At 32.0% G+C, this 27113-nt stretch overlaps 3 protein-coding genes and 1 long non-coding RNA gene across 5 annotated transcripts; 1 reads left to right on the top strand and 3 right to left on the bottom strand.

The window, feature by feature from the left end:
- Nucleotides 1-11618: 11618 nt before the first annotated feature.
- On the top strand, nt 11619-16014 carry LOC108467399 (uncharacterized). Of its 2 annotated transcripts, none has more exons than XM_053018205.1 (6): nt 11619-12006; nt 12533-12647; nt 12820-13464; nt 13565-13676; nt 14374-14435; nt 15593-16014. In XM_053018205.1, exons 1-5 carry the CDS (start codon nt 11981-11983, stop codon nt 14397-14399), a joined length of 924 nt encoding a protein of 307 aa, XP_052874165.1. In that variant the 5' UTR covers nt 11619-11980; the 3' UTR covers nt 14400-14435; nt 15593-16014. The 2 variants fall into 2 exon arrangements, with proteins under 2 accessions (XP_052874165.1, XP_017623487.1); XM_017767998.2 differs by having other exon boundaries at nt 11619-12026.
- A 364-nt stretch (nt 16015-16378) lies between these two features.
- On the bottom strand, nt 16379-17045 carry LOC128279407 (uncharacterized). The gene is made up of 2 exons (XR_008269523.1): nt 16762-17045; nt 16379-16634 (listed from the first exon to the last, which is right to left on the bottom strand). It is a non-coding gene; the product is annotated as an uncharacterized LOC128279407 (long non-coding RNA).
- A 1440-nt stretch (nt 17046-18485) lies between these two features.
- Nucleotides 18486-19572, bottom strand: LOC108469314 (uncharacterized). Its single transcript, XM_017770207.2, has one exon. It carries the CDS (start codon nt 19348-19350, stop codon nt 18622-18624), a length of 729 nt encoding a protein of 242 aa, XP_017625696.1. The 5' UTR covers nt 19351-19572; the 3' UTR covers nt 18486-18621.
- A 1783-nt stretch (nt 19573-21355) lies between these two features.
- Nucleotides 21356-26755, bottom strand: LOC108469906 (NADPH--cytochrome P450 reductase 2). The gene is made up of 17 exons (XM_017771015.2): nt 26179-26755; nt 26020-26079; nt 25839-25915; nt 25649-25706; nt 25388-25508; nt 24814-24883; nt 24534-24728; nt 24346-24438; nt 23956-24181; nt 23779-23862; nt 23545-23696; nt 23113-23209; nt 22709-22858; nt 22553-22630; nt 22332-22454; nt 22117-22230; nt 21356-21836 (listed from the first exon to the last, which is right to left on the bottom strand). The coding sequence occupies exons 1-17, from the start codon at nt 26533-26535 to the stop codon at nt 21756-21758; spliced, it is 2136 nt and encodes a 711-aa protein (XP_017626504.1). The 5' UTR covers nt 26536-26755; the 3' UTR covers nt 21356-21755.
- Nucleotides 26756-27113: the final 358 nt, after the last annotated feature.

Genomic DNA, 27113 nt, shown 5'->3' with positions numbered 1-27113 from the left:
AGATGCATGATGAGTATATTTTCTGAATATGTAGAAAAAATTATTGAAGTTTTATGGATGATTTTACCGTATGGAAACTGTTTCTTGAATGCCTTGAAAACCTTACGATAATTTTGAACAGTGCATGGAATTTAATCTTGTCTTGAACTATGAAAAGTGTCATTTTATGGTAGACAAAGGTTTGATTCTAGGTCATATAGTCTCATCTAAGGGAATTGAGGTTGATAAAGCCAAAATTGACATTATAAATTCTTTGCCATATCCCTCTACTGTTAGAGAGATACGTTTTTTTCTTGGCCATGCAGGATTTTACAGGCGTTTTATAAAAAACTTGTCAAAAATAGCTGAACCATTATGCAAGTTGTTGCAGAAAGACAAAAAAATTGAGTTTGACTCAAAATGCAAGGAGGCTTTTGATACACTTAAGCAAAAGTTGGTAACCGCCCCTATAGTACAAGCACCAGACTGGAACTATCCCTTTGAAATTATGTGCGATGCAAACGAACGTAGCGTGGGAGTCGTATTGGGACAAAAGATAGCGAAAGAGCCTCATGTCATCTGTTACGCCTCAAAGACCCTAAATACTGCACAAAGCAACTACACAACCACATAAAAAGAACTTTTAGCTATTGTGTTTGCTTTAGAAAAATTTCGATCATATTTACTGGGATCTAAGGTGATTATTTTTTCTGACCATGCAGCTCTTAAGTACTTAATCGCAAAGAAGGAAGCAAAGCCAAGGCTCATTAGGTGGATTTTACTGCTCCAAGAATTTGATATCGAGATTCGTGACAAAAAGGAGTGTGAAAACCTGGTAGCCGACCACTTGAGTAGGATAAAAACTCTATTTGATGATGATCCCATAAAGGATGAGTTCCCCGATGAAACTTATTATCAACCGAAGCTTACTATCCGTGGTATGCAGACATAGTTAATCTCTTAACCACGGGATCGCTGCCCACTGAGTTAGCTCAATCCGTAAAAAACAAGCTTAGACGCGAAGCTCGGAATTACATATGGGACGATCCATACTTGTGGAAACATTGCTCAGATCAGATAATACGACAATGTGTTCCAGAAACCGAGGTAACCTCTATCCTTACTTTTTGTCACACAGAAGCTTGTGGAGGTCACTTTGGCCCTAAGCGGACAGCTCACAAGGTATTGGAGTGTGGGCTATATTGGCTTACAATCTTTCGCGACACGTTTAACTTCTGTAAGTCTTGCAATAAATGTCAGCATACAGGTAATATCACTAGACGAAATCAAATGCCCCTATCCCCGATTCATGTATGTGAGATTTTTGATGTATGGGGCATTGATTTCATGGGCCCCTTTATTTCTTCGTTTGGAAACATATATATACTTCTTGCAGTAGACTATGTTTCTAAGTGAATAGAAGCAAAGCCTACTCGCAATGATAATGCTAATACTGTTGTGGAGTTTCTAAAACGAACTATTTTTTCTAGGTTTGGAACACCTCGAGCTTTGATCAGTGATCGTGGTACCCACTTTTGCAACAAGGTCATGGAGGCACTATTATCAAAATATGGGGTTCATCATCGTATAGCAACAGCCTACTATCCCCAAACGAACGGCCTAGCAGAGGTTTCAAATAGGGAGATCAAGTCAATTTTGGAAAAAACGGTTTGACCCAACCGTAAGGATTGGAGTCTTCGGCTCAATGACGCGCTTTGGGCCTATCAGACGGCGTATAAGGGACCAATTGGCATGACCCCGTATCGACTTGTTTTTGACAAAGCATGTCATCTACTAGTAGAGTTGGAGCATAAAGCTTATTGGGTTATTCGACAATGTAACATGGAGTTAGAGCCCACGGGGAAGGCAAGGAAATTGGACATTCAAGAATTGGTGGAAATTCGCAATGATGCCTACGAGAATGCTCGAATTTATAAGGACAAAACAAAGATGTTTCATGAAAAAAATATAGTTCAGAAGCATTTCTCAATAGGACAAAGAGTTTTGCTTTATAACTCCGTATTAAAGCTATTCACAGGTAAGCTTCGATCTCGGTGGCAAGGACCTTTTATTGTGACTGAAGTATTTACAAATGGTGCAGTTGAAATAGAGAATGAAGAATCAGGAAAGCGGTTCACAGTCAATGGTCAACGGTGAAGCCATTTTACGAGAATTTCCAGGCCCACACGGTCGAGAAAATTCAATTAGAACCACCATAAAACCGTTCAATGCGTCGAGCTAACGACGTTAAACAAGCGCTTGTTAGGAGGCAACCCAATCTTTCTTTTATTTTTATTTTTTTCTTTTATTATTTATTATTTTCTTTTATTTTTATTTTATTTTAGTTAAATATTAATAAATTTCTCTTCTTCCATCTAGGTGAAATGAAGCGAAAATACGAAAAAAAAAAAAAAGACAGAAAGTGTGCACCAAAACAACTCTATCCATGCTGCCAAACAGTTTTATTCCAGCCCAGAATGCCATATCTCTGCAGCCAAACAGTCCTATTCCAGCCTTAGAATCCCCAAAACCTGCAGCCAAACACCCCTTTTCAGCAAATAAAACCCCCAAACCTTACATTTTTTTCCCCCAAATTTCTCCATAACCGTCGACTCCTTTCTCCTCCACCACCCACCGCCGATTTCTTAGCCACCATGGTGTGAACCCGAAGCCAAACCAACATTACACACGTCACCTACCCCGTCTCCACCTCTTGCCACTTCGCCATCTTCTTCTCCACCGTGTGCGCCAACCGACGGTAACTACATGGGGAGTTTTTCTAAACTTTTTTCTCTCCTCCTATTTGTTTTCCTTTTACTTTCACATCGAGGACTATGTGTTTTAAGTGGGGGGAGGCATTCTTCGTTGTTACTGTTATTATTTGCTATTTTTGCTGTCATATTGTTGTTGCTGTTGTTTTGTGCTCGTTTCTGCCTATTTATTTTAAGAATATCCTGCTGCTTTTCATGCCCAAGATTTTACCAGGAATTGCCTACTGTTTGACTTTCATGCATGATCCTTACCTTCTAAGGAAGTTATGATTTTTCCCATAATTGATTCCATCTCCACTGTTTTATTTTTATTAGGCTAAAAATAATTGTGATTAATAGGGTTAATTCTATCTTGCTTTTCGTAAAATTGATCAAGTTTAATATAAAGTGAACACTTAAAATGATTGCATGCTTAATTAATGTTCATGGCTATTAGGTGATTATTGAAACTTATTTTTGACACTTAAATTTTTTTCTTTCCTGAGTTCTCAAGAATTTTAAATATCGTTTAATTTTTAATAAATGTTTTCCATGGTTATAAGTACAGTTTAGATCGTGACTGACTGAGTAACCGGGGTAGGGTGCTTGGGTTGTCATTCTACTTCGCGTCAAAAGGTTGTGTGACGTGACAAGTAAAACTCCGCTAGCCGAGGTTATGAGTATGGCTCAAATCGTGGATTGATCGAGTAACCGGGTAGGGTGCTTAGGTTGTCATTCTACTTGGCGTCAAAAGGTTGTGTGACGTGTTAGGTAAAACTCCGCTAACCGGAAATAAATAATTTTAGGAGTATGTTGGGCTGAGTAACCAGGGTGGGGTGCTTGGGTTGTCATCTCTCTTCGCGTCAAAATGTTTAATATATTCCTAAGTAAATAAATAATAATAAAATCTAAAAAAATAAAAAAAAGGGAGAAGAAAAAAATAAGTACTAATAATGTGGCACTTTGGGGACTAAAGGAGGAAATAATTAAGGTGTTTTAGTAGGTTTGGTAATTTACCTAAATGGCATAACTCAAGTCGATCTTAATTTTTGTGTGAAATAATTGGAATACTTTTTCTGTTTTACTTAAAGCAAGCTTAGAGGTCTCTTTATTTTTCATATGCGTTTTAACTAATTTTATGAAACTTTGGAGTGGTATTTCTTTTATGGCGAATCTAGCTTTCACAATCGATAGGAACCATACTTGTGGGCAAGCATGGGCTAAGTAGGGGGAATTTGATAATACTCTAAAATGACGTGTTTTTATATATTAATCATGTGTTTATTTTGAACTTGAGCCTACTAATTTGAGCTATTTATGTCTTTTTATCTTTTAGGGACTAAATTGGAGGCGAAAAGTAAATTCAAGGGAAAAAGTGTCAATTTGGATATTAAATGGGCCAATATGCAACGTGGGACAAATATGGTGCCAAAAGTGCGAACATGGAAGGCACAAGGACTTAAAAGCAAATAGAAGAGATTTTATTTTGGAAGACTCTATTTTATTTTATTCTATTAGGATAATTAATATTAAGATAATTATTAGGATTATTCAAATTTAGGATTTTATTTTAATTATCTTTGTTTATCTTTAATTAAATGTATTTATTTTTTTAGAATTTAAGTTCAATTAGACTATCTCCCTAGCACTATAAATAGGGGGTGAAGTGACTCTATTTGGGGGCATCTTTTCTGTAAACACTCTCCCCCAAAAAGTCTTTTGTTCTTTCATATTTCTTTTCAATAAAATTTTTTTTTCTATATTTTTATTTATTTGCTTTCCCTCCATTATCATGAGCCACTAAAAAACCCTTCTAGCCAAAAGTTGTCAATATTTCCCTAAAAAGGGTTCTTGAGGCCTAGAATCCGTACTTAGCCTTCTCGCCAAGTATTCATCGTTTCTCCGCACTACGGGCTGGCGCTTCCGTCCATGGCCCTTAAGAAGTAAACTTTTCAGCATATGCAAAGGCGACCGTTTTGTATGTTTTGGAAGGATTGCATAGTCGGTTCGTTAACTTACTGCGTCAGAGGTTGGCGAGCCAAAGAGACAAAATGGCGTGGGATTCGCCATTGAGAAGCGTTCATCTAGCATAGATTACTGGCTAGAGTCAGGTTCCCTAAAAATCGTAATTCTAATCTTTGGAGCTGGTGGTCGTAGGCGTCCTCTTCCACTATAACTGGCTTACTTGAGTCGAGAAGGATCATCCAAAAGCCAAGAATTGAGCCCAAGGCGGAATGAGACAACCGGAGGCTGGAACTTTCCCATAAGAATTTCTTTTCTCTTAAAACTCTCTTTATTATTTTTATTATTTTCGTAATCATAATTTTAGTAAACTTTAAATTCTGTTTTTATTTTATTTTTGCTTCCAAAATCAATTCTTAAATTCTGTTTTTTATTTTTTTTCTAGGAATGCAGGTTTTCTTGGGCACGATTCTGCCCAGGATTTCGAGAGACAAGCATTCGTATAATCCGGTCCCTGAGGATTCGACCCTACTTCCCCTTTATTATTTCTTTTTCGTTATTTTACAGGGAATAGGATATTTTTGGTGCTCTCAACGACCGCATCAATATGTAAGAGTTGGGGAGGAGCTATAGTTAATTCTAGATATTGTATCAAAAAGAACAGATATAGGAAGAATCTATAATGAGATTGATGTTAAAAAAAAATCAATTTGAGCTAAAATATCATAAGCTCTTTTACTTCTCCAAAATTTGAAACTTAGTCATTATATTTTTATTTCTAAAAATTTAGTCTCTACTTTTCAAATTTCATAATTCAAGCCTAATTGTTAACGATGTTATTCTTTTTTGTTAAATTTAGATTCATTATAATGTCATTTTGTTCAGTTACATGGCTATCAAATGAGTTTTTTTTAAATATCGCACCAATAAATTTAACAAAAATTTAATAATGTTAACAATTGGATCTGAATTTCAAATCGAAAAGTGAAGAGACTAAATTTCTAAAAATAAATGAACTAAATTTTAAATTTTCAAAGAGTAAAATGACTTATGACATATTTTAATCTATTTTATTTATTTAAAATATATTTATATTTTTATAATATATCATATTATTCAAGCTTAATAAGTCCAACACTAATTAAAGTAAAAATAACTCAATTAGAAATAACCCAACTAAGTCAATTAAAATTTCAAAAAAATTTAATCGATTAATCAATCGACTTAAAGTCAGTTTAATTATGATGATTCTTAAACTCTAAATTGATTAGATCAATTTTATAAATTATAGTTAATTAATTGATTTAATAAAAATAATGAAAAAATCAATTTTACAATTTAATATGGTTAAAAATTCAAATTTCACCATTTAGAAAAAAAATGATAATATGATTTTTTTTTGAATTATAATATGATGGCAAAGCTTTAATAATAACAAAATTAACACGGCTCTATCCTAAACTACATTTAAAGCAGTGAACATTTTAATAATCAAACTTAAAGAAGTGAACATTTTAATAATCAGACTAACACGAGATTCATAATATAATATTTTAAACACCAAAAGAGTATTAAATCTAGATTTGTTAAATTCTTGAATATTAAAAGCTCGAAAAAGATGAGCTTTACGTTCAAAAAGAATATTGGAAACGATATTAACTTTTTTAAAGAAAAAAGATGGATGGATAAGGTTGGGTTATATGCTTCACTGATTTGGATTTAGTTTACTGCCCAATTACAATCTAATTATTAAAAGTTATTTTATTTAAATTTAATTACTATATTTATATAAATTTTATTTATTTATTTTAATATTAAATAAATAATTCAAGTTTAAGGATTAATTACATAAAAAAATTGAATTGAAACTACTTTAATAATATAAAATTATTAAATTATTAAATTCAATAATTTTAAAGAATTTTTAATTTATTACTACATAAGCCTGTAATAAATACATGAATTTGAAAATAATCATCCATATAAATAATAAAATTATAATTAATTAATTAATTAATCTATTAAAATTAAGATTGATTTTCAAATTATAATTTTATTTATTTCTTAAAGTATCTACTAGAGAGAACCCAAGAACTAATCCTCCTGTAGGCTTATTTAGGGTAGATACTTATCATGAGTTTTAAAGCTACTCCATACTCGAGGTGAGAATCGAACCTCAACCAAAAATTATATATATATATTTTTAAATAACAAATTATGTCAACACTTATCATCAAAATTAATTATTATAAATATTGAATTAAATAATTAACTCAAATCAAATAAATTTCCTAAAATTACATATAGCCTCTTATCTACCCTTAAATAGAATAATAATGCGCTTTAATGCATTCAAACTCACGTCTTCCTACACTGACAATTACAACTCAATTCGCCCTCTTATATATAAATTTTAACAGTATCATTTTAATCAACACTTTATCCGCAAAATTATAAATTTTTTTATATTTTATAAAAAGCAATGAGTGAGAATATTTTTCTATAACTACAACGAGGCTTCAATTGAAGGCCGAAATTCAATGGGCCTTTGGAAAACCAATTGAGACATGGACTCAATAAAAATTCTCACTCAATCCATTGTATATAATTATAATCATTTTTCAAATCAGTCTGTTGTTTTATAATAGTAAAGTTTTTAATAGAATTGATTTTTTTTATATTTTTTAAAAAAGAAATTGTAATAATTTTTTATTTAATGTTTCAAATATTAAGTAAAGTTATAGTATTTCATATAATTAAACTTAATAATTAAATTTTATTGAATAAAAATACGTTAATTTAGATATTATTTTAATAAAATATTTAAATTTCACATAAAATATATTAATCATATTTTATTAAATAAAAATAATAAGTGAAACTAAATATATCAATTTAAAAATCATTATCTAAAGTTTAGCGTACAAATTCATTTATTTAAATTAAAGTATAGAATTTTTCTATCAAACATCGTGAGTTCTAGTTATAATAATTGTCTATTTATTGTGGGTGCAACAGAGATTTATTCTTATTAAGAATACGTGAATTATCTATAAAAAAAATATTAGAGCTCATGTTGGATAATTAAAAATTTTAATCTAATTTATAAAACACTAAGTTTCATGTATATTAAATTATTTAATTTATAATTTATAATAATTTATTTGGATAGTTGTAATTTATAAGAATTTTATTCATTTGATTGCAAAATAATGTGAATAGGCACACCCACTCTGAGAAGGTCAATGAGCTGTCGAACATCTGGCTCTGTGTCATTAAATTTTTATAATATAAGCAGCAGGAAACCCTGGATTTTCGACATGAGTAATGGTACAATAATTTATTTTCATGCTTTGTCACAAGAGAACTTAGTTACCATAATATATATAGTTTATTTACTTTATTATAAAGTTTTGATTTGTCATTTAATGCCTTTATTCCACTAAATATTTGAATGAGAATTGGACCATATAATTTTGCTTTAATTAAACAAACATCCATTTTCCTAAAAAAATCATTACAAATTTTATTTATTTTTCTTTTTTAAATACCATATTTAAAATTTAAATGGAATTGATACAACATATTTAAAATATATTAATTAAATTATAAACGTGTATATATTTTTTATAACAAACTAAAAATAATTATCAATTATAAAATAACAGTAATAGCAGTAGGGTTAGATAACAAAAAATGTCTATCTAACCGTATCTGATTAGCAACTATTGAAGGAGCTTCATGAAAGATTCAAGTATTAGTAGGAAAACCTTTCATCAGTCTAGCCAAAATATGAGGAGTACAATTCGCCTCCCTTAGTATTTGCTTGATATGCACTCTCCACTTACGTCTGCACAGTTCTTAAATTCACAACACCAAATCTTGAATGCCTTTTGATGCTACCTTGGATACCTTTGATAGTTAGAGCATAATCAGTTTCAACAACAATATTTTCTCAATTAACATCCCACGCTAATTGGAGGCCATCATAAATTACCTAAAGTTCAACTTGCTCCACACTACATCTATCAATATTTCTTCCGATTCCCCACATTCATCTGCCATGCTCATCGTGTGCCACTACTGTCAAGCAAGCTAGTCCTGAAGTTGAATCACAAGTGTCATCAGCATTCAACTTAAAAGAATCAGGAGGCAGTAGAACCCACCTTTGATCGCTAAATACGAATACTTTTATGACTCAATGAGAAAGTTTTAGAAGTCGAGGAGTATTTTCAAATTTAGGCAATAATTAGAGGACAGATTATTGAATTAAGACATGTGTGTCTACAAGTAAAATAATTAAAGTTAAAAGAGAAATAAAAGACAAAAAAAATAGTAGGGTAGGAATGGGTACAAATTTAATTGAAGCCACATAATAATAAAATAAGAGGAAATGGTGGTTAAAGTGGTGGTTAAGTGAGGTATGACTTTCATGATGTTTACATCTCTCCTTACCATTCATTTATTAATCTATAAATTCAAAGTCCAACACTCCCATTCACTTTTTTCTTTCTATTCTTCCCCACCAAACAAAATTAATTTATAATTAATATTACGGATTGAGTCTAAGCTCGATTGCTATGTGTATTGTTTTTAATATTAGAGGATATAAGTTTGAGTACGTTGAAGTGCATTATCTTTTTATTTATGGGTTGGGGATGAACTATAGATAGTTCTAAATATTGTGTCAAAAATAACAGATATGATCAGAATCTATAACGAGATTATTCAAAAAAAAAACTTACAATCAATACTAATTTATTAACAGGTAAACTATATCTAAAGTCATTAAATTATTAGTAACCTTATATTTTGGTAATTCAATTTCAATAAGTTACAAAATAGTCACTAAACTATTTGAAAGTTTTCATTTAAGTCATTGGGTTGTTAAAATTGTTGTTGCATGGCCTTCTCCATTCTCACTTCTAGCACCAATCGAAAGGGTAAACTTCCCAATACAATTTAGTGTTTTTTTTATATATATATATCTTTATAAAATAGCTTTGAATACCATGAATCTACGAATCAAAAGTCGAACAACTTTATTCTTTTATCTCCGACATCAACAGTCAGATCAGCTTGGATCTGGGTCTGGGTTATGCTCTTTTACTCGCCAATAGGTAATGTTCCACCATACTAGTCATTAAATCGTCACTCGAAGCTCACTAACCAAACTTTAAAAAAAATAACAATTTAGTGACTTAAGCAAAAATAGAAAAACCAAATTATGATTTAATCCTCAATTAATCAATCAATTAATTAATTAATTTTTTGTCTTTTGAAGTTTAAAACATATTTTGAGTAAGATTTACTTTAAGAAATTAAAAACATGATTCAAGTTGAAGTTTTGTTGATGTACAAATTTGTAGTTATTTTGGTGACATTCAATTCAAGATATTGATGTTCAAATTATTATTATTTATTAAATATAATGAATAAGTGAAAATAATAAAGATATATTAATTACCATCTTTTATGATTCTCATCTGACATTTAATTAACCGATAAATGAAGGTAATATTGAATATTTGGGATTTTTAGTTAAATAAATCAATATTCCAATAATAATTAATAATAATTAAAATATTCTATTACTTATAGATTCTCAATCTTTAAATAATAAAATAACGTATTTTAATGTACTCAAACTCATATCTTTTTATACAAATAATAATATAAATAGTAACTGAACTAAGACTTAATCTGCAAATCTTATAATTATTAAACTATTATTTTAATTTCCTTAGAAAAACTATTATTTGTATAATATTTTAAACTTTTACAAAATATTATAAATTTTCAAAATTTTAAATATAAAACTACTTTTAAACTTTCCTTCAAGCAAAATTTTATAATTATTAAATTATTATTTTAAACCTTTTATAATTTATATTATCCGATATAATTAATTAATTTATAATTTTTATAAATTATCATTAGCTATTTTATTCTAATAAACGGGAAGAAAATTTAAAAGAATCATTTTAAATAACACTTTAATTAAATTTTGCAACTACCAGAGCTTACTTTTTAATTTTTGTTGAGCTTTTATTACCTGTTTCTACTCCTTTTTATGATATCATAGAATTAACCATTAAAATTAAAACACGTCAGTCAAAGTGCCTATGACATTGGCGTGGAGAGCTTTGATTGGTTTCTGAGCAATGAAATGTTTGGCTATAAAACCACCAGATAGAACCTCCTGCTTTCTGAAGTCTGAACCAAACACCGTATCACGTAAATAAAAATTTTGTATATACATACTGAATTTTTAGGTCAAATTCTGATTTGGTCATTCTATTATACTTAAATTTGAGATTTAGTCATCTTGTTTTAATTTAACACAATTTAATCTCTACTTTTATAATATAATTAATTAGTTCAAATAGTTAATGTAACTTGAATTTTTTTTTAAAAAAAGAGCACCATTCGAATAAAAAAATTCGATGGCAACAAGGAGAAAGCTAGAAATACTATTAACGTTAATTGAAATTATCCTTTATGTTCCAAAATATCGATACTATACGGGAGTGTGAGTTTACATTGGACTAGAATAACTTTAGATAAAATCCATACATAGTGAGATTTAAGTAAAAATAAATCTGAACAAAGCCTACATATGATTCACACAATGTAAAATTTAAACTCGAACACTCAAAGTTTAACTTAAGTAAAATTTCTTTATTTCTGAATATTGTTGTAAAATATTTTAACAGAAAAGGATCAAGACCTTGGCTAACCCCTATCTTTGGTTCGATAAGTTTGAAGAGATATTTTTTCTTTAAAAAATCATATCAATTTTTTAGCCAGAACTATTAAATAGACTATGAAATTTTGCTAAATTAAAATTTTATCATACTAGAGGGACCAAACTTCAAATTTGACCTTTTTTATAAAATTTTATGTGCACAATTCCAGTTTATTTCAGAAAAAAAAAAAGGTAAAAGAGAAAGGAAAAGAAAGAAAGACGAAAGAGGGAATGGAGGAATAATAGAATCCTTTGCACGTCTCTTCTCTTCTCTTCTCTGTCTGTCTTTCTTTCTATTTTTTGGCTTAGCCATGTCTCTGCTTTCTCTATAATTTCCTTAGCAAAGAAGAGAAAGCAAAGAAATCAAAGTAAACAAATGAAAACCCACCAAAAAATTCAAATCTCTTGTTAGTGGTTTTTTTTTTTTTTGTGTGTGTGTATGTGTGTGCGCGTTCAAAAAAAGCGAATTATTTTTGGGATTGAAGCTGTTGAACGGTGAAGAAGATGATGGTTGCAAATAGCTTTGATTTGTGGAAAAAAGATGCCTTCTTTTCTGCAGCAGAAGAGGTTCAAGAATCTGCTGATATGTATGTTTTTTTTTTTTAAATTTTAAATTTCATGCCTTTTTTTTTTAAATTTACTGGGGTTTGGTTGGTGACATGGGTTTTATTTGTGCTTCTTAAATGTTTGTTTAATTTCATATAATTGACTGTTCAATTATTTAGTTTTTTTTTGGGGGGTTAAAGGTTCCTTTTTTGTTGTTGGGTTTCTACTAAATGTGCTATATTTCCTAATTTTCATGCTGATATGTATGTTCATGCTTATGTGTGTGTATATATATATATATATATATATATCTGTTGAACCAGGGAAAAACATATAATTAAAGGTTCCATTTTTTGGTGGAAGGTTATATGCTTGTGATTTGAAAACTTCAATGGAAATTTTGTAATGCTTAATGTTATGAATCAGCCACTTAATAAGGTTTTTGTATATATAAACAAGCTTAAGCTTCAAACATATATTTTTTAGAATAATTATTTCATGAAGCCTTTGAAGTAATTTAACGGCTTCTGTTGGTTTTTTTTTCCAGAATGGAATCAGCATATAGAATGTGGATCAAAGAGAGGAAAGAAGGGCTAAGAACTGGTGATTCTGTTGAACTGTGTAGAGAACTGCAAACTGCTTTAGGCACAGCTAAATGGCAGGTGTGTCTTTTCTTTCTTTTGATTTTAAGACATCTATGTCACTCGGATATCGGTTTTTGTTGGATGCGGGTGCATGTTTGACTAGTAATATCTCCATATCGATGCCTTTTATCTATTTCTAAGAAGCTTACTCGTGTTAGTGTTGGCTTCATAAATTGTATGCTTAATTCAGTTGGAGGAGTTTGAGAGAGCAATAAGGTTGAGTCATGGACATCGTAGCGATGATATTACTGCAACTAGGCACAAACAATTTATTTCTGCAATCGAGAGTCAAATTTCCCATGTAGAAGCAGCACTAAAAGAAGCATTTATCAAGGAAGGGAAGCAACCACTTCGGTGGGTTAATTTGGATGAAGAAGAATGTGATGATTTAGCAATCTTCCTTTCGGGGACTTCTCCAAGCTTGTTGCAACCGTCTACAAAGAACACTCTTTCGGAGAATTGCCACAAGAGAAAAGACACAGATTCTAACAATGCTGCTTGTAATGGAGATACATCTGAAGTGCAGATGACGAAAGTTTTTAAAGATTCCGGTAAAGATGCCGAGTGTATTATTGATGTAGAAGATGGTGAAAGTTCCGGAAGGTCAAATGAGGTTAGTAGTGGACTAGAGAGAACAACTGGTGCAAGAAAAACATGGTGTTCACCAAATCTTGGCACATTGAAAATTGTAATCGCCGATAAATACGATGATAGGACCAAAACCAGGTCTGGCATCGAGTCCACACCTAAAGAAAAAGGATCGAAGCCTTTCTTCCGTAAGCAAAGGTGTGGAGATCTTCCTCAGGCCAAAGGTGCTTTTAATTTATTCTATCAGGTACGAATCACAGAAGGAGCATCATTTACTTATTTCCTTTTTTCTTGATTTTATGCTATGCTAAGTACTCGGGGAGTATACTAATTGTAATATGTCACAGCGCTTTGGCTGGATCAGTGGGTTATTGAGACATCTCCAAAGTCCGGTGCACTTGCAATTTAGTTGCTCATTGCAACTTACACTTGCTTTACTGATTGCTATTTTTCTATTTGGTAAGTTATTTTTTTCTATTTCAAGCAGTCGAGGACTTTTTATGCTTGAAAGAGTGTCATTGTATATGCTTATAATAGATTGTTTATCATTAGTCACTCTGGGTTTCTTGTGATAGATGCTGTCATTGGCTTAAAAATGCAAAAGTTCGATTAAAAATCCGACAGCATGCTTGTTTCTAGTCCTTTCGATCGGGCTCTGCTACATATAAGAAATTTTCAGTTGATGATTTCGGTGTTTATCAATTACAAGCTAAGAACTCGAAGCACTTCCCTCAAGATGCCAATAATTATCCTTTCATGCTTTTAAGACACCCGCTAACTCTGAAGTGTTCTAGTTAACAATGACCAAATTAGTGTTGTTTATATATGTTTTTTCTTGAAGCCAACGTGAATTTTGTGATGTTTCGGTCCATTATAGTATCAGTATGGTCAAGCTGCAAGGATATATATATATATATAATCTGGCCTTTTAATCCATACCCTGATTTACTTTTAGCAATAATTGGTTCTGTTTTGGACCATGTTTAGGATTAAGAGTCATCGACGTGCCCTTGAACTTTCACAAATTATTATAGTAAATTTCATAGGGACTGTAAATTTGTGAATTATCCTAATGAGGTAACATTTATTCATGATTTTGTACCACTGAAGGAATATTTCTTATGTTCTTTTTTTATCTTTAAACAATGCACTGCAGTGCCTTTTGTGCTTTATTCGAGTTGAGAGCAAGTGGCTGTCATGTGCTGTTGATCAAGAGAGGTAAGTCTATTTCCCCGGAATACAGTAACTCGATTTTTTATTATACTTGGTGTGGAAACTCGTATTTCATTATATGCTGTGTAGTTGAAGATACTGGACTGAAGTCAGTTCTCTTTTGAGGTGGTGCTAATATGCTATAGTTTAGAACAACTTTGATCTTTTAATAAATGGGTGCATGGTACCAGTTGTTGCCTGAAGAAATTTAACCTGCCAACTTAGACATAAACTTGAAAACTCAACCCAATCAACCTAAACCCGAACCCAACTCAATACTTTCAACCATCAAAGTTAACAAACAAAACCATTCCAACTTGAACCCAAATCCGAAACTGACCTGAACCAGAAATGACACAATCTTGAAATAATTTAGACCTGAAATAATCTGAACAAGTAACCCAACGTGACCTGAATGTGTAGTGACTAGAATCCAAAATGACTCAAAAACTCATGACGATTAGGCCTAAATGACTCAAAGCCGGAACAGTGTGAACCCCAAAATGACTGGAAAATTTTAGATTTCGAATTTATTGGACCCAAAACGAACTCAACTTGCCCAATTGACAAGACTAGAAGAAATGCATCAAACACACAGGCACAAAAAAAAAAAAAAATTCTGGCTTCCCTTGTCAGCAGGATTAATTAAATAGTAACCACAGTGCAATATTTGGCTGCTATTATTTGGTTTCAGCTTTCTCCGTTGTCTATATTTATTGCACTTAATGAGGTAGCATTCATTATAGGTTAAAATATGCTTCAAATCCTTCTACTTTTTGTACATTTAGAATTTAGTCTCTCTGCTTTTATTTCTAGGAATTTAGACCCTCTACTTATTGGATTTAGAAATTTAGGTCCAATTGGTGACATTGTTATAATTATATTGTTAATATTGAACTTACATTTTTAAATCTATTATGTAGAAGGACTTGGTACATATTTTCACCACCATTATATCCGCATCCATGATAAATGCAACTAGACCACAATTTAAATCCTTGCTTTTTAGTCATTCTACTTGAGGTTGGGGAACTTGTTTTGTACGACGGGAGGAGGGAGTAGTGAATATTGGTGATTTTGGAGTGGTGTGGATTCTAGTTTCACATGACATCTCCCAAAAGTTTAGAGTCTTGATTAGTTCTTAAATCGTTTTCCCCCTTCAGGTGTTGTATCTATTCCCCCAGGGTTCGGATTCCCTTTGGAGGCATACATTGCGAGCTTTAACCTCTTTCCCTGTCATTTTCAAGATCTGGGTGAAACTTCATCTCGAGCTAAGCTTGAACAAGAAAGGTTGGTTGCCATCTTCATTGCTACACTGTAAATGCATTGATAGTCTTTTATATATAAATATATGGTTGAAGGATTATTTGGTAGCATAGAGAGGGTCTGAAAACAGTCAAGAAAACAGTCAATTCTCATGTGAGCTAAGCTTTCATGTGCTTTAAATAATAAATATTTACATTAAGTAAGAAGCGGTGTCAATTGTAGCATTATGAACTTACACTACCTTTGTAAAGCAAAAAAGGATGCTTTGCCCTCACATTTACTCCAAATTAATAATTGAAAGGCTTGTTTCTGTCCTTCATTGTTGCTTCAAATTTAGTGAAATTTGTTGTCATGTTATGTGCTATCAATTCATTCACCTTTTCTTGTTTGGAAATTTTTAATGTCTACTGGGTTGGTGCATTTTTTCCTTTACTTTGAAGCTTCAACTTTCTTTACTTTCAATGTCTAAAAGGTATTTCAATTCATTTCTTGAAAATGTTCCGGGATTTTGGGGGTTTTTTAGATTTTACAAGTGAGTTGAGAATGTATCAAGTGTTAGATTTATTTATATATTTAATATTTTTTGCTATGCCGCATAAGATGTTTGTCACACTCTTAACCTGTTTGTGAAGTCTTAAAAACTCCACATGCTGTAGCAAATAATTATCCAGAAGAACTAAATCTAAATAAAAAATTTATGTGTATTATTACACATAATTAAAATTCACAAATCACACTACATATTAAATTAAAATTAAAATTCATATTTGTTGTTCCCCTACTTAAACTTGAACACGTAGTAGCACAAGGAACGGCTCAGTGAGTACTCGCGGATGGTCCTCTGCCTTGTACCCTCAGTGGTGGCCATCCGGCTGGTCATTCATGACCATCCATCCGTGCACTTCATATCAACCACTTTTATTCTCCTAAGGGAGATCACTGAAAGACAGCCAAGACATAACAATCTCATATTATTTTAGTAAAGAGAATGTTAAAGTAAGACCACACAGTATGACACTTGACAACAACTAACATGCCTATCTAGTCGGCCACATGAGTAACTTACCATTCGTATTGTTGGTGACCAAATAAGGGAACCTCGTCTATATATACCTTTACACACGAGATATCAAGGATCTTCTTCTGGCATTCTACATGTTAACTTAGCATTTACCAACCTTCTCCTGTCCTTGGACCTCCTTCTCCTTCTCTCTTTTTCCCTTAACCTTCTACTCTGATTCTCCGCCTATCAAATGTGAACTAGTCTCGCAGTCTTCATCGTCATATCCTCCTTATTTCTTTATTTTTATTCCCTGTATCAACAATCTTATAATATCTATACTTGATGTACTTTTATGCTTATCAAATTAATTCAAATATTTTTTGCCTTCAATAAAAAAATAAAGCATGCTGTAATACGTAAATGTCACCTTTTGGTTGAGAATGCAAAGTAATAATACTTGTTTTTTATGAGAAAATAATAAATTATTAACTACCAAATTCCAAATAAATATAAAAGCAAAAATCCAAAAGTGACGATATTATTTCCCTTTAAATATTACAAAATCAATATTCTTTGATGAGCTATAACACTATATATTAATGTTAGGGCCGGGAGTCTCGTGATTATCATTACTTTTTGTCCCCACATGACATTCTCCACTATTTCATTGAAGTAAAAATTAAAATAAAAAATAAAAAAAACTAATATTTAAAAATAAATTATATATTATCGATTGAGCCTTAGTTTAATTGATACGAGCATTGCTACCAATATAATAGGACATGAATTTAGTGTGCTGAAGCGTATTAGTAATTTTAAGTATTATATTAAAAAATCTGATATAGTCAGAATTTACAATAAAATTGTTTAAATATATATATATATATATATTGATTATATCTTTTAATATAAATGATGGTGATATTTTTAAAAATTTTAAAAGAAAAGAATTATTTATTTATTACACAATACATATAAAATTAAATATAAATATACTCCAGTAATTATTTTGTAATAAATAAATATTTTTAAATATTAATAACGATAATTTTTAAAAATATTAAATTAATATTTTCATAGCATTCTTTCTCCTAATAATAGAAAGTACGAAAGGCATTATCACTACAATAAATCGTTTGATGTAATGGGTGAACGATATTATTCAATAAATAAAATTAGTAAAATAAAAGTAAATGAAGGTTGATGAAGGTTGAGGTCTCGGTTGGGTTTTGTGTTTTATTATTTAAAATCGCGATGTGTCGGGTTTTTAATGCGTATGTTATATGTAGGTTTTGCCTAATTCTTCATTCGTTATGTTAAGGGCATAGTCAGGGATTGGCAAAGTTTCGACCTTCTTAAAATAAAAAAAAATTCTATTTAAACTCTTTAGTAAAGATAAAAATACACTTTATCCCCTAAAAGCGATAAACATTTGATTTAATTCTTTAAAATTATAAAGATATAGGCTATTCAAATGGTGAAATTATATTTTATTATCGTAAAAATTATAATTTAATTTCGCCATTAAAAATTTTTATGACTTTGCCTTTACTTCATGTGTTGAATTAATTGGATTCTATATTGAAATTGATAGAATATGTATTTGTATTTGAATTTATATTTGTATTAATGAAACTTTATAAAAATAAATATAATATACTATAATGACAATAATTAAATAAAGATATTTATTTATAAAAAATAAAGTATTTATATTTTTAAAATTTCATATGTATAAATAAATATTTGTTCTTTAAAGATGCCCACCAACCATAGACTTAAAAATATAATGATAATGATAATTATTATTAGTATTTTGATATTGGAATTACCAAAATGCCCTACCATTCATAAAAATTAGCAGGGTAAAAATGTAAATAAGAAATTGCATGAACCATAATTAATCTCCTAATCTCAGTATTATCAGGCATGAGACAAGTAAAACGACGACGTTACGGCAACGCTAGTATAATCCCTGCAACTCAACGCTTTTAACAAACACCAAGAAGAAGAACCCTTGTCGGAGCTCCGGTTATCACCCATCTTTTTGCCGTCATTGGGAAACATAATTGCCGGATTCCGACGGAACTGCCGACTTTTTATATCTTTAAGCTCCATTTCCGGCGGAAACTTAACACTCCCAAACATGAAAACGTACCACCTTGGCTTAACCACCTTTTTAGGCGAAAAAACTTCGGGTTTAGAGTTCCTCTCCGCCATATCAGACCGATGAAGCTTCGGCTTTTGATAATCCAAAGAACGACTATTCCTAAGAAGAACAGCTCTGTTTTGGGTACGTAACTCGGAAAGTGACTCGGATCGTTTGCGTAAAAGTACATGGCTTTGAGTTTGACTCGGAAAGTATTGTTGTTGTTGTTGTTGTTGTTTCAAAGGAACGAGCTTGCCGCCAAAGATTAAGTCGTCGGCCGGGCACATATCGGAACCATTTTTGTCGCTGAAGAACTCGAAAAATTCTGGGTCGTACTCGGATGATGATTTCTGAGTTCGGGTATGCTTTAAATTATGCAAATGATCATTTGTAGGACTGCTTTTGGTATGTAAATATTCTAAAGGAAGATCACAAAGAGAAAGTGCTTCTTCATCTTCTTCATGAAGAACTTGCATACTAGTAGTAATTTCTTCTTCTCCCATTGTTTTTGATTGCTTAAGAGGGAAAAAAAAATAAAAGGCAAAAGCTTTAGAGAGAATGAATTGGTCGGCTAAGGAGAGTATTATATATATGAAAAAAAATTATGATTTTTGTTTTTAGTTTAATTGATTCACGTAAGTTGGAAGAGAAGGAAAAGTAAGAGAGAGGGGGAAAAGTTGTTTATTTTTAGATGGCTTTTATTGAAGTTGAAATTTAAGGGGTTATTGTCCAGATGATAATGCAAGAGTATATATATATATATGACAAAACAAATGAAGAGGAAAACAAGGATAAACATCTAGAAACTGATTAAAAAACATATAAAAGGATAATAGGAAGCCTAGTAATAGAAGAACTTCATGTTGTTTTTGTAGTTTATTATAGTTTTTGTTTTGGTTATTTAATTTTAAAATTTTATAAAATTATTTGAAATTTTTATTAAATTATTGATCAATGTTTTTATTTAAATTATTGAGTTGTTAAATTTTATTTATATATATATATATGTTTAATTAATGAGCTTCACGTAACAATTTGAGTGGACTAATATACATTAACAAGTAGAATAACATACATTAAGTTCAAGATGATCTGATGGTCAGTACCGGAAATTGAAAGAACAAAGTTACTTAGATTTTGATTCTTAGATTCATGACATTAAAAAAAATACTAAACTATAAAAAAAAGGGTAAACTACAAAAATAGTCATTTTTGTTTGCCTCATATTACATTTTAATTATTTATATTTAAAATGTTACGTTTTAGTCACTTACGTTACCGTTTTGTTACGAAATAGTCACTCTACCGTTAAACTTTGTTACCTCCCTAAGGTAGCCCTACGTGACTGTCCAAATGAGTTTTAAATGTTAACATGAATGTCCAACTGCTAAGAAGAAAATAAGTTTTTGATTAAATAAATTTAATTTAGATTACCATATAGAACATCCAAATTGGCATTTAAAACCCATTTGGACTGTCACGTAGGACTACTATTAAGGAGGTAATGGAGCTTAATGGTAAAGTAACAACTTCGTAACAAAACGATAACGTGACTAAAACGTAACATTTCAAATATAAGCGACTAAAATGTAATCTAAAACAAGTATAAATATCCATTTTTATAATTTACCCTAAAAATTTGAAAAGAAAACATTGGTTTAACACAAACTGTATAAATAAAGAACACAAAAATTTTAACCATTAACTGGCTTAAAATGAAGATTTTGAATAATTCCATTGGAGGGTAGTTTGCTAACGTCGTCTCTTGTTATGCCCCATGGGCAATAAACCGTGGATGGTACGACCTTTGTGTATGTGGGGGTGGGGGGGATTGGTTCTCGAGCTTTCACTTCGTCATCAAGAAAGTTGACATGACGTATAACCGTTGCTTGGCTTTTAAGAGTAGGCTTGCATGAGCGGTTGATATTTTAGCACGTTTGCTAAACTTTGCTCCATCTTTTTTTCTTATTCTCGCCCTCAATTGGATTTGACTTGTGGAATTATACTTTCTATCATGCGTGGAGGCATTTGTTTACGTACTTTAATTTAATAATTCTAGATTTTGTATTCCTCAAATTTTAAAATATCAATTTGATTTAAAGAATAAATTTTATAAATCATAAGTACATATGTCTATCAATTTCCGGTCAATGAACTCTTGTAAATTTATCAGATAAGATTTTGAAAAAACAATTATTTAACGAAAGTGTTAGACTAATGACAAAATTAGACTCCCAAGTACTCAACTTTCTCTAGAGAAATACTCTCTTTGTTGTTCATACATCTTACATTTACGCTAACGAAAGAACTACACTATACATTGCATTCTCTCTTCTTTTCTTTTTTTTTTTTTTAAAAAAAAGAAAAATTTCACATTAATCATGGGTTGATTTAGGTCCGCTTAACATAAAAAATCATGTTGGTCGAAGTCAATTTTCAGAAGCAGCAAATAAATGCAATATGTGAAATGTCAAAATACCAATTCTCCGCACCAATGAAAGCAATCTCTTAAAAAAGATTCCAAACTTGAAACTATCCATTCAGAAGAATAAAGAAAGTTACAACGTAAGAATAACAGCAACATTTGGTTGTAATTTTGAACCTTCCTTGGCCGGTTCATACAATGTAAAAACTAAAAAACTAAACCAATGAAATGAGAATCCATTGCTATACCCCCTAATACTCTTAATTATATTGTCATACATAAATTACATGAATCAAAAATTAAAAAATCCTTCATATTGCGATGCAAGAGTTAAAAAAGAATCATTAATTTCCACCCCCTTTTTAAAAGGTGATGTTTTCTCTTCAAAGCTTATTTGGCTCAAACAATATGGCGTCCGCTTGTGTATTATATATAACGTATAAAGCCATTTCTTTTCTTTCTGCATTTTCATGGTGTAGTCAGTTACCATACATCACGCAGATACCTGCCGGTCGTATGCAGATTTTTCACCATGCTCTCAGCCTTTGAGCTGTCTAGACATCCCTGAAATCAACGAAACAACAGATATGAAACAGAAATGGAATAGTAGTGAATAGAAGAAAAGATGGTGGGGACACTCAGGCCACATGTTCATGAGACTTTTGGAAGCGCCATCAAATGATAATCAAATCTCAACGATAAAGGAAAAACTTTCTAGCATTGGAATATAAAATTCCAAAAGTTGCAGTGACCTATTTTTGGTCAAATTGCCTTCTAAACTGGCGGCTGGTAATTATTGATATCAGCAATTATATAGTCTAGAATACATGTGAAAGGAACATACCTGCTCTTGCAAAATAGTGAGTAGGGTTCGATGCACGTCTTTAGCCATGCCCTTGGCATCACCACACACATATAGGTAACCTCCTTCAGAAATCATGTTCCAGATGTCCAAGGCCTGGAAAGAAGGCAGAAATGTGCTTAGAACTTGAAATTAAGGGTACTACAAAGAACTGAAATGCACAAATCATCAAAAACAAAGGTAGGCAAAATATACACCTTCTCCATCATTTTATGTTGCACATATTCCTTGGTAGGTCCCTCGCGTGAAAAAGCAACCACAAGCTCAGAAAGTGCACCACTGTTGACAAAGTTGTTGAGCTCATCTTCGTAAATGTAATCCTGGACAAAAAATGTGTACCAATTTAAAACTTGTGTTCAATTACAAATGTATCCCTAAACCCACCACTTATTGTAGGACTTGAAAGTGCATGACTTACCATTTTCCGGTTCCTGCAGCCAAAGAACAATACAGATGGACCCAGATCAGCTCCAGCTTCTTTTAGGGCAAGTCTTTCCTGAAAGGGAAAATATAAATAATTAGTTTTATAATATTCACTCACCATCATGAACATTGAGAAGGTAATAGAACTTACCTGAAGGAATCCCCTGAAAGGAGCCAATCCAGTACCAGGGCCAATCATAATAATTGGCACTTTAGTGTTTGAAGGAAGTTTAAAGTTTGATTGCCTGACAAAAATAGGTGCCCAGCTGCAATCATGGCAATTGTCCAATGGTGTGGAATTCTGAAAAGGGGGCAAATGGGGGATAAAGATTATATAAACACTATTATTCAATGAAAAGAAATGTAAAATACAACAGGGAGGTGTAATAAGAAGAGAGGAGAAAATGGATGCTAAGAAGAGAGGAGAAAATGGATGCTAATGAGTTAGCACATTGCAAACAGGAATCATGTATCTCCTCAAAAATGCCATTTAAGTCAACTGCAAAGGCTGGCTTCTCCTATGTAAAAGAGAAAAAGGAAACATGAACTTAATACCTTCATCCAAGTTGAACAAACTCCTTTGTGAATACGACCTGTTGGTGTTTTCTCATAAACCAATGCACAAGTTACATGAATCCTAGATGGTGCCATCCTGTAAAACACGATTGTAGATGGTAAATATGTCCATGTACATTTGAAAATATTAGAGCTAGAACAAAAACATGAAATTAAAGATGATAGAAGTCTCCTAAAAGAGAGAATTACATGCCACTGACATAATTGCCTACTACATATTTTTCAACCTTTTGGAAGGTTTCTTCTTGCTAAAAGAAATGCTGAAATAGATGGCTGTGGAGTCATTTCTACAAGAGGGTAAACTCTTAACACTCAACTGGCCAGGAAATGAGGAATCAGGACTCCAAAATGGTGTTTTTCCTCTTGCAAAACTACTTGCCAAAGAGAGAGAAGATAAGAAAAGAGGATTACCTTGGTGAGGATGAGATAGAATAGTATCTAGGCTGCAACCGTGGGGCAATGGCTGCAAAAAAGACGCCAAGTGGAGGCTTGGCAGAAGGAAATTCAGCCATGACCTCAAGGAGGCTTCTCTGACTTGCACCCATCCATTGTGCATATTCATCCTGGATAAATACCAGGAGCATTAGTTTACAAATAAGCCACAAATGGGGAAACCAAACTATACTATAAGTTCACTCTCAGAACCTTTCCAGCTGGCGATGCAAGGTGTCTTAGTCGATCAGCTTCAGTGGGATCAGAGGCATGAGCAGCCAGAGCAAGTAAAGCAGACTGGAAGATGCATGCATTAAGAATTAGCTTCTTTATTCAAAGAAAAAAGATAGAAGAGTCCATGACATCTTGAGAACAGCAAAATAATCAAACCTTTTTTGGTGAGCTCAAAAGATCAGCATATTTTGCCAGTGCTGTCCTTAGAGTGCAAGGTGGGAAAGGAGGAGGCAATGAACTTCCACCAAGCGAAGTGCCATCCTCTTTATCAGTATGAACAGAGAAATAGGTGTCTGGGGATAGCCCCAACAATCTCAATGCTTCCTCTACAACTTCGTCTAGATTCTCGCAGTAAACACCAACATGATCACCTGTTTCATATCTGAAAAGGAAGACAATTATGAGCTGGTGACGTTCTCTATTATGTAGCATCTAGTTTTAAGATGATGATAAGAAAGGAAAGGAGGTCATCATAATTGGAAAAAGAGAAAAAAAAAAAAAAACTTAGCAATACAGAACAAAATATTTAGGAAAGTAGTAACTTACGAAAGTCCAGTGCCAGCAATATCAAATTCAAGATGGGTGCAAGAACGATCAGATGCAGGAGTATGAAGCTCCTTCCTCACAGCCACATTAGACCTTCAAGTTAGAAACAAAAACCAAGTTAGATTTCATCATAGAAGAATACTAAAAAAATGGCCACCAGGATATCTGAAAAAACTATTCCTGTATACCTGCATGGATGTTGAGCATCATAAACAGTGTGGCCATTTGCATTGTTCCAGTTCTTATCCTTGACAGGTGCATTTGCAGGATCATAAAATACAACACGGTATTCCAAAACAGCAGCAGTGTATGGGGTAGAAACAGTTGTTGCATCATCGTCATCACGCAGAAGCTGATCTAACTCGGGCCACACTGATTCACGCCTAGAAGAGCAACATGGTTCAATAAAGGGTAAATGTAAAAGAATGAAAAAGCCTTTTATTCGAACAGAGGTGATGTTCTTTTTACCATGCAGTAAAGTCATCTTCAATGCATTGATCATCATCTCCAAGACCCACAGGAACTAGGCGTTTTGCTCCTGCAAATATAGCAAGGCCAATTTTAGCTCATAGGTTCCCATGTAGTGAAAAACTGATGACATTATGTGTATATTTCTGTTTGAACATTTGAATACATAAATAGAAACATTTGGATACATGTCAAGACTCACTTCATCTCACTGAAATTAGAATGCACATCTATTCAGAATTATCAAGTTAAAAGATGAACATTATAGTTCTGGATTGCAATGCATATTTAGTGATTTAAGTAATAGTATAGCCAAAACCTTCTGCATTCACCTTTCAATAGAACTTTTCCTCGTGAAACAGTCAAGTGACTAGAGGTGAGTGATAATATAGCTTTTATACTGGAATGATGTGGATATTAAGATGCATCATCATAATTCATAAAACGGAAAATTAGTTAGCCAAGATTAACAGCATTTTTAGCATCCAAGTAGCCATTACAGAAATTAAATTTCCATGAATCGAAGTGTCAGTTTATAAGCAAGGGGGAGATAAAAGAAAAATTAATAGCATACCCTGCTCAGTAAGGATTTCATCAACAACCTTTGCAACCTTGTTAAAATGTTCATACTGTCTGTTACCAAGGCCAAAAACTCCATATTTCATGTTTTGAAGCCATTCTCCCCGCTCTTTTCCCTAAATATCCAACCAGTCATTAAATAATACAATAACAGATAATTAAACAAAATCACTCTAGATACAACTGCAATATCATAATTTAGCTGAAAAAAAAATCTAACTCGTTATGTCCCTGACTAACTACAATTAATATTTACCTCAGTGAACCATTTATAGAACCTAGCTGCATTATCAGTTGGCTCACCATCTCCATATCTACAAGTTTACCAAATTAAGCGAATCAGCAAAACATATACGAACAGTATATAACACAGTTACACACAAAACACACGAATACAAAAGATAAACATATAATCATCAGAAAGAAAACGATTCAAAACAACTCACGTCGCCAAGAAGAAAAAGGCCAAACTTTCTTTCTTCATCTTCTCCTCGTATTCATCATCATCGGCCGCATAATCATCCTATTTAGAGTGCAAAAAAAAAAAAAAAGTCAAAAGTCAAAATCACCAATTCGAATACAAAAATTCAAACAACAAAAGAAAAAGGAGCTCAACATTAAACTGACCAAATCTACAACTTTAAACGTCGCCTTATCATAGCGTGCTTTTGCCTCCTCAACTAGAGCCTAAGGAAAAATAAAAAAGAAATGAACAGATAAAACTAATAAGAAAAACATAAAGAAAAAGCAAATCAAGGAAACACTTATATATAAATGTAACGGAACCTTCGCGAAGCCTTCGGCGGTGCCGGTTTGAGTACCGAAGAAGATAGTGACTTTTTTCTTTCCATCGTCAACTTCATCTCCACGATCTTTAACAATCAAAGGCTTAGGAGGAGTGATTTGCTTAGGTTTCTGAGAAAAGGATCTACGCCATACCAAAACGACGACGCAGCCAACGAGCACCGCGATGGAGGTAGTTAAAATCATAACGAACTCCTTGTTCTCTAGAAGCATGGTAGCCATCTCGGCAGCCGAGTCGGCGGAGGCGTTAGAAGGGTCCATTTTCTCTTTGATTATCGCCGACATCAGATCGAGCGGCGAAACTTTCATTGAACCAGAAGATGAAGATGAAGGTTCCATTTGTTACAGAAAATTAAAGAACCGTAAATGCAAAAGACAAATGGAGGAGAAATTAGAGGCGGAGGAGATCTCTGATCGGCTTTAATGAAATAAATAAATAAATAAATAAAATTTGGCGTCGTTGAGAGTTTGGTGGTAGTTGAGAGTTGTGAGACTAATAGAGAAGGTGGGTTAAAAAGGGAGGCAAAGCAAGGCGGCAGACCCAGATGACAAATGGAGGAATTTATTTTTGTTTAAAATATTAAGTACTTGTATATATTTTAATTATTATAAATTTTAATATGCTTTATTATGTATTTTCTTTGATTTTCTTTGATCCCTTTTTTATATATAAAATTATGCATATTACTCCGTATTTTGTATAATTTGTGAATTTAATTTTATATTTTAATTTAATTAATATTAATTTTGTATTTTTGAATTATAAAATTTTAAATTTAAATTTAAATAAATTTAAAAGTATAAAATTTAAGAAATATAAGACTAAATCTACAATTTAATAGTAAAATTTAATTTTTATTATATCTTATATATATTAATTGTTTTTATCATAAATAATTTTTATTATATTATATATA

Source organism: Gossypium arboreum, chromosome 8, assembly GCF_025698485.1.
Source record: "Gossypium arboreum isolate Shixiya-1 chromosome 8, ASM2569848v2, whole genome shotgun sequence".
Classification (NCBI taxonomy): Eukaryota; Viridiplantae; Streptophyta; class Magnoliopsida; order Malvales; family Malvaceae; genus Gossypium; species Gossypium arboreum.
This window is presented reverse-complemented; position numbering and strand designations above follow the sequence as displayed.

Coding starts and splice junctions, on each gene's coding strand:
- LOC108467399 (XM_017767998.2), top strand. CDS start 11,944: ATGATGGTTGCAAATAGCTTTGATTTGTGGAAAAAAGATGCCTTCTTT. Junction 13,465..13,564: donor CTTTTAATTTATTCTATCAG/GTACGAATCACA, acceptor AATATGTCACAG/CGCTTTGGCTGGATCAGTGG. Junction 13,677..14,373: donor GATTGCTATTTTTCTATTTG/GTAAGTTATTTT, acceptor AATGCACTGCAG/TGCCTTTTGTGCTTTATTCG.
- LOC108469314 (XM_017770207.2), bottom strand. CDS start 19,350: ATGGGAGAAGAAGAAATTACTACTAGTATGCAAGTTCTTCATGAAGAA.
- LOC108469906 (XM_017771015.2), bottom strand. CDS start 26,535: ATGGAACCTTCATCTTCATCTTCTGGTTCAATGAAAGTTTCGCCGCTC. Junction 24,884..25,387: donor TGAAATCCTTACTGAGCAGG/GTATGCTATTAA, acceptor CTATATTTGCAG/GAGCAAAACGCCTAGTTCCT. Junction 22,859..23,112: donor TTTGTTCAACTTGGATGAAG/GTATTAAGTTCA, acceptor CCCCCTTTTCAG/AATTCCACACCATTGGACAA.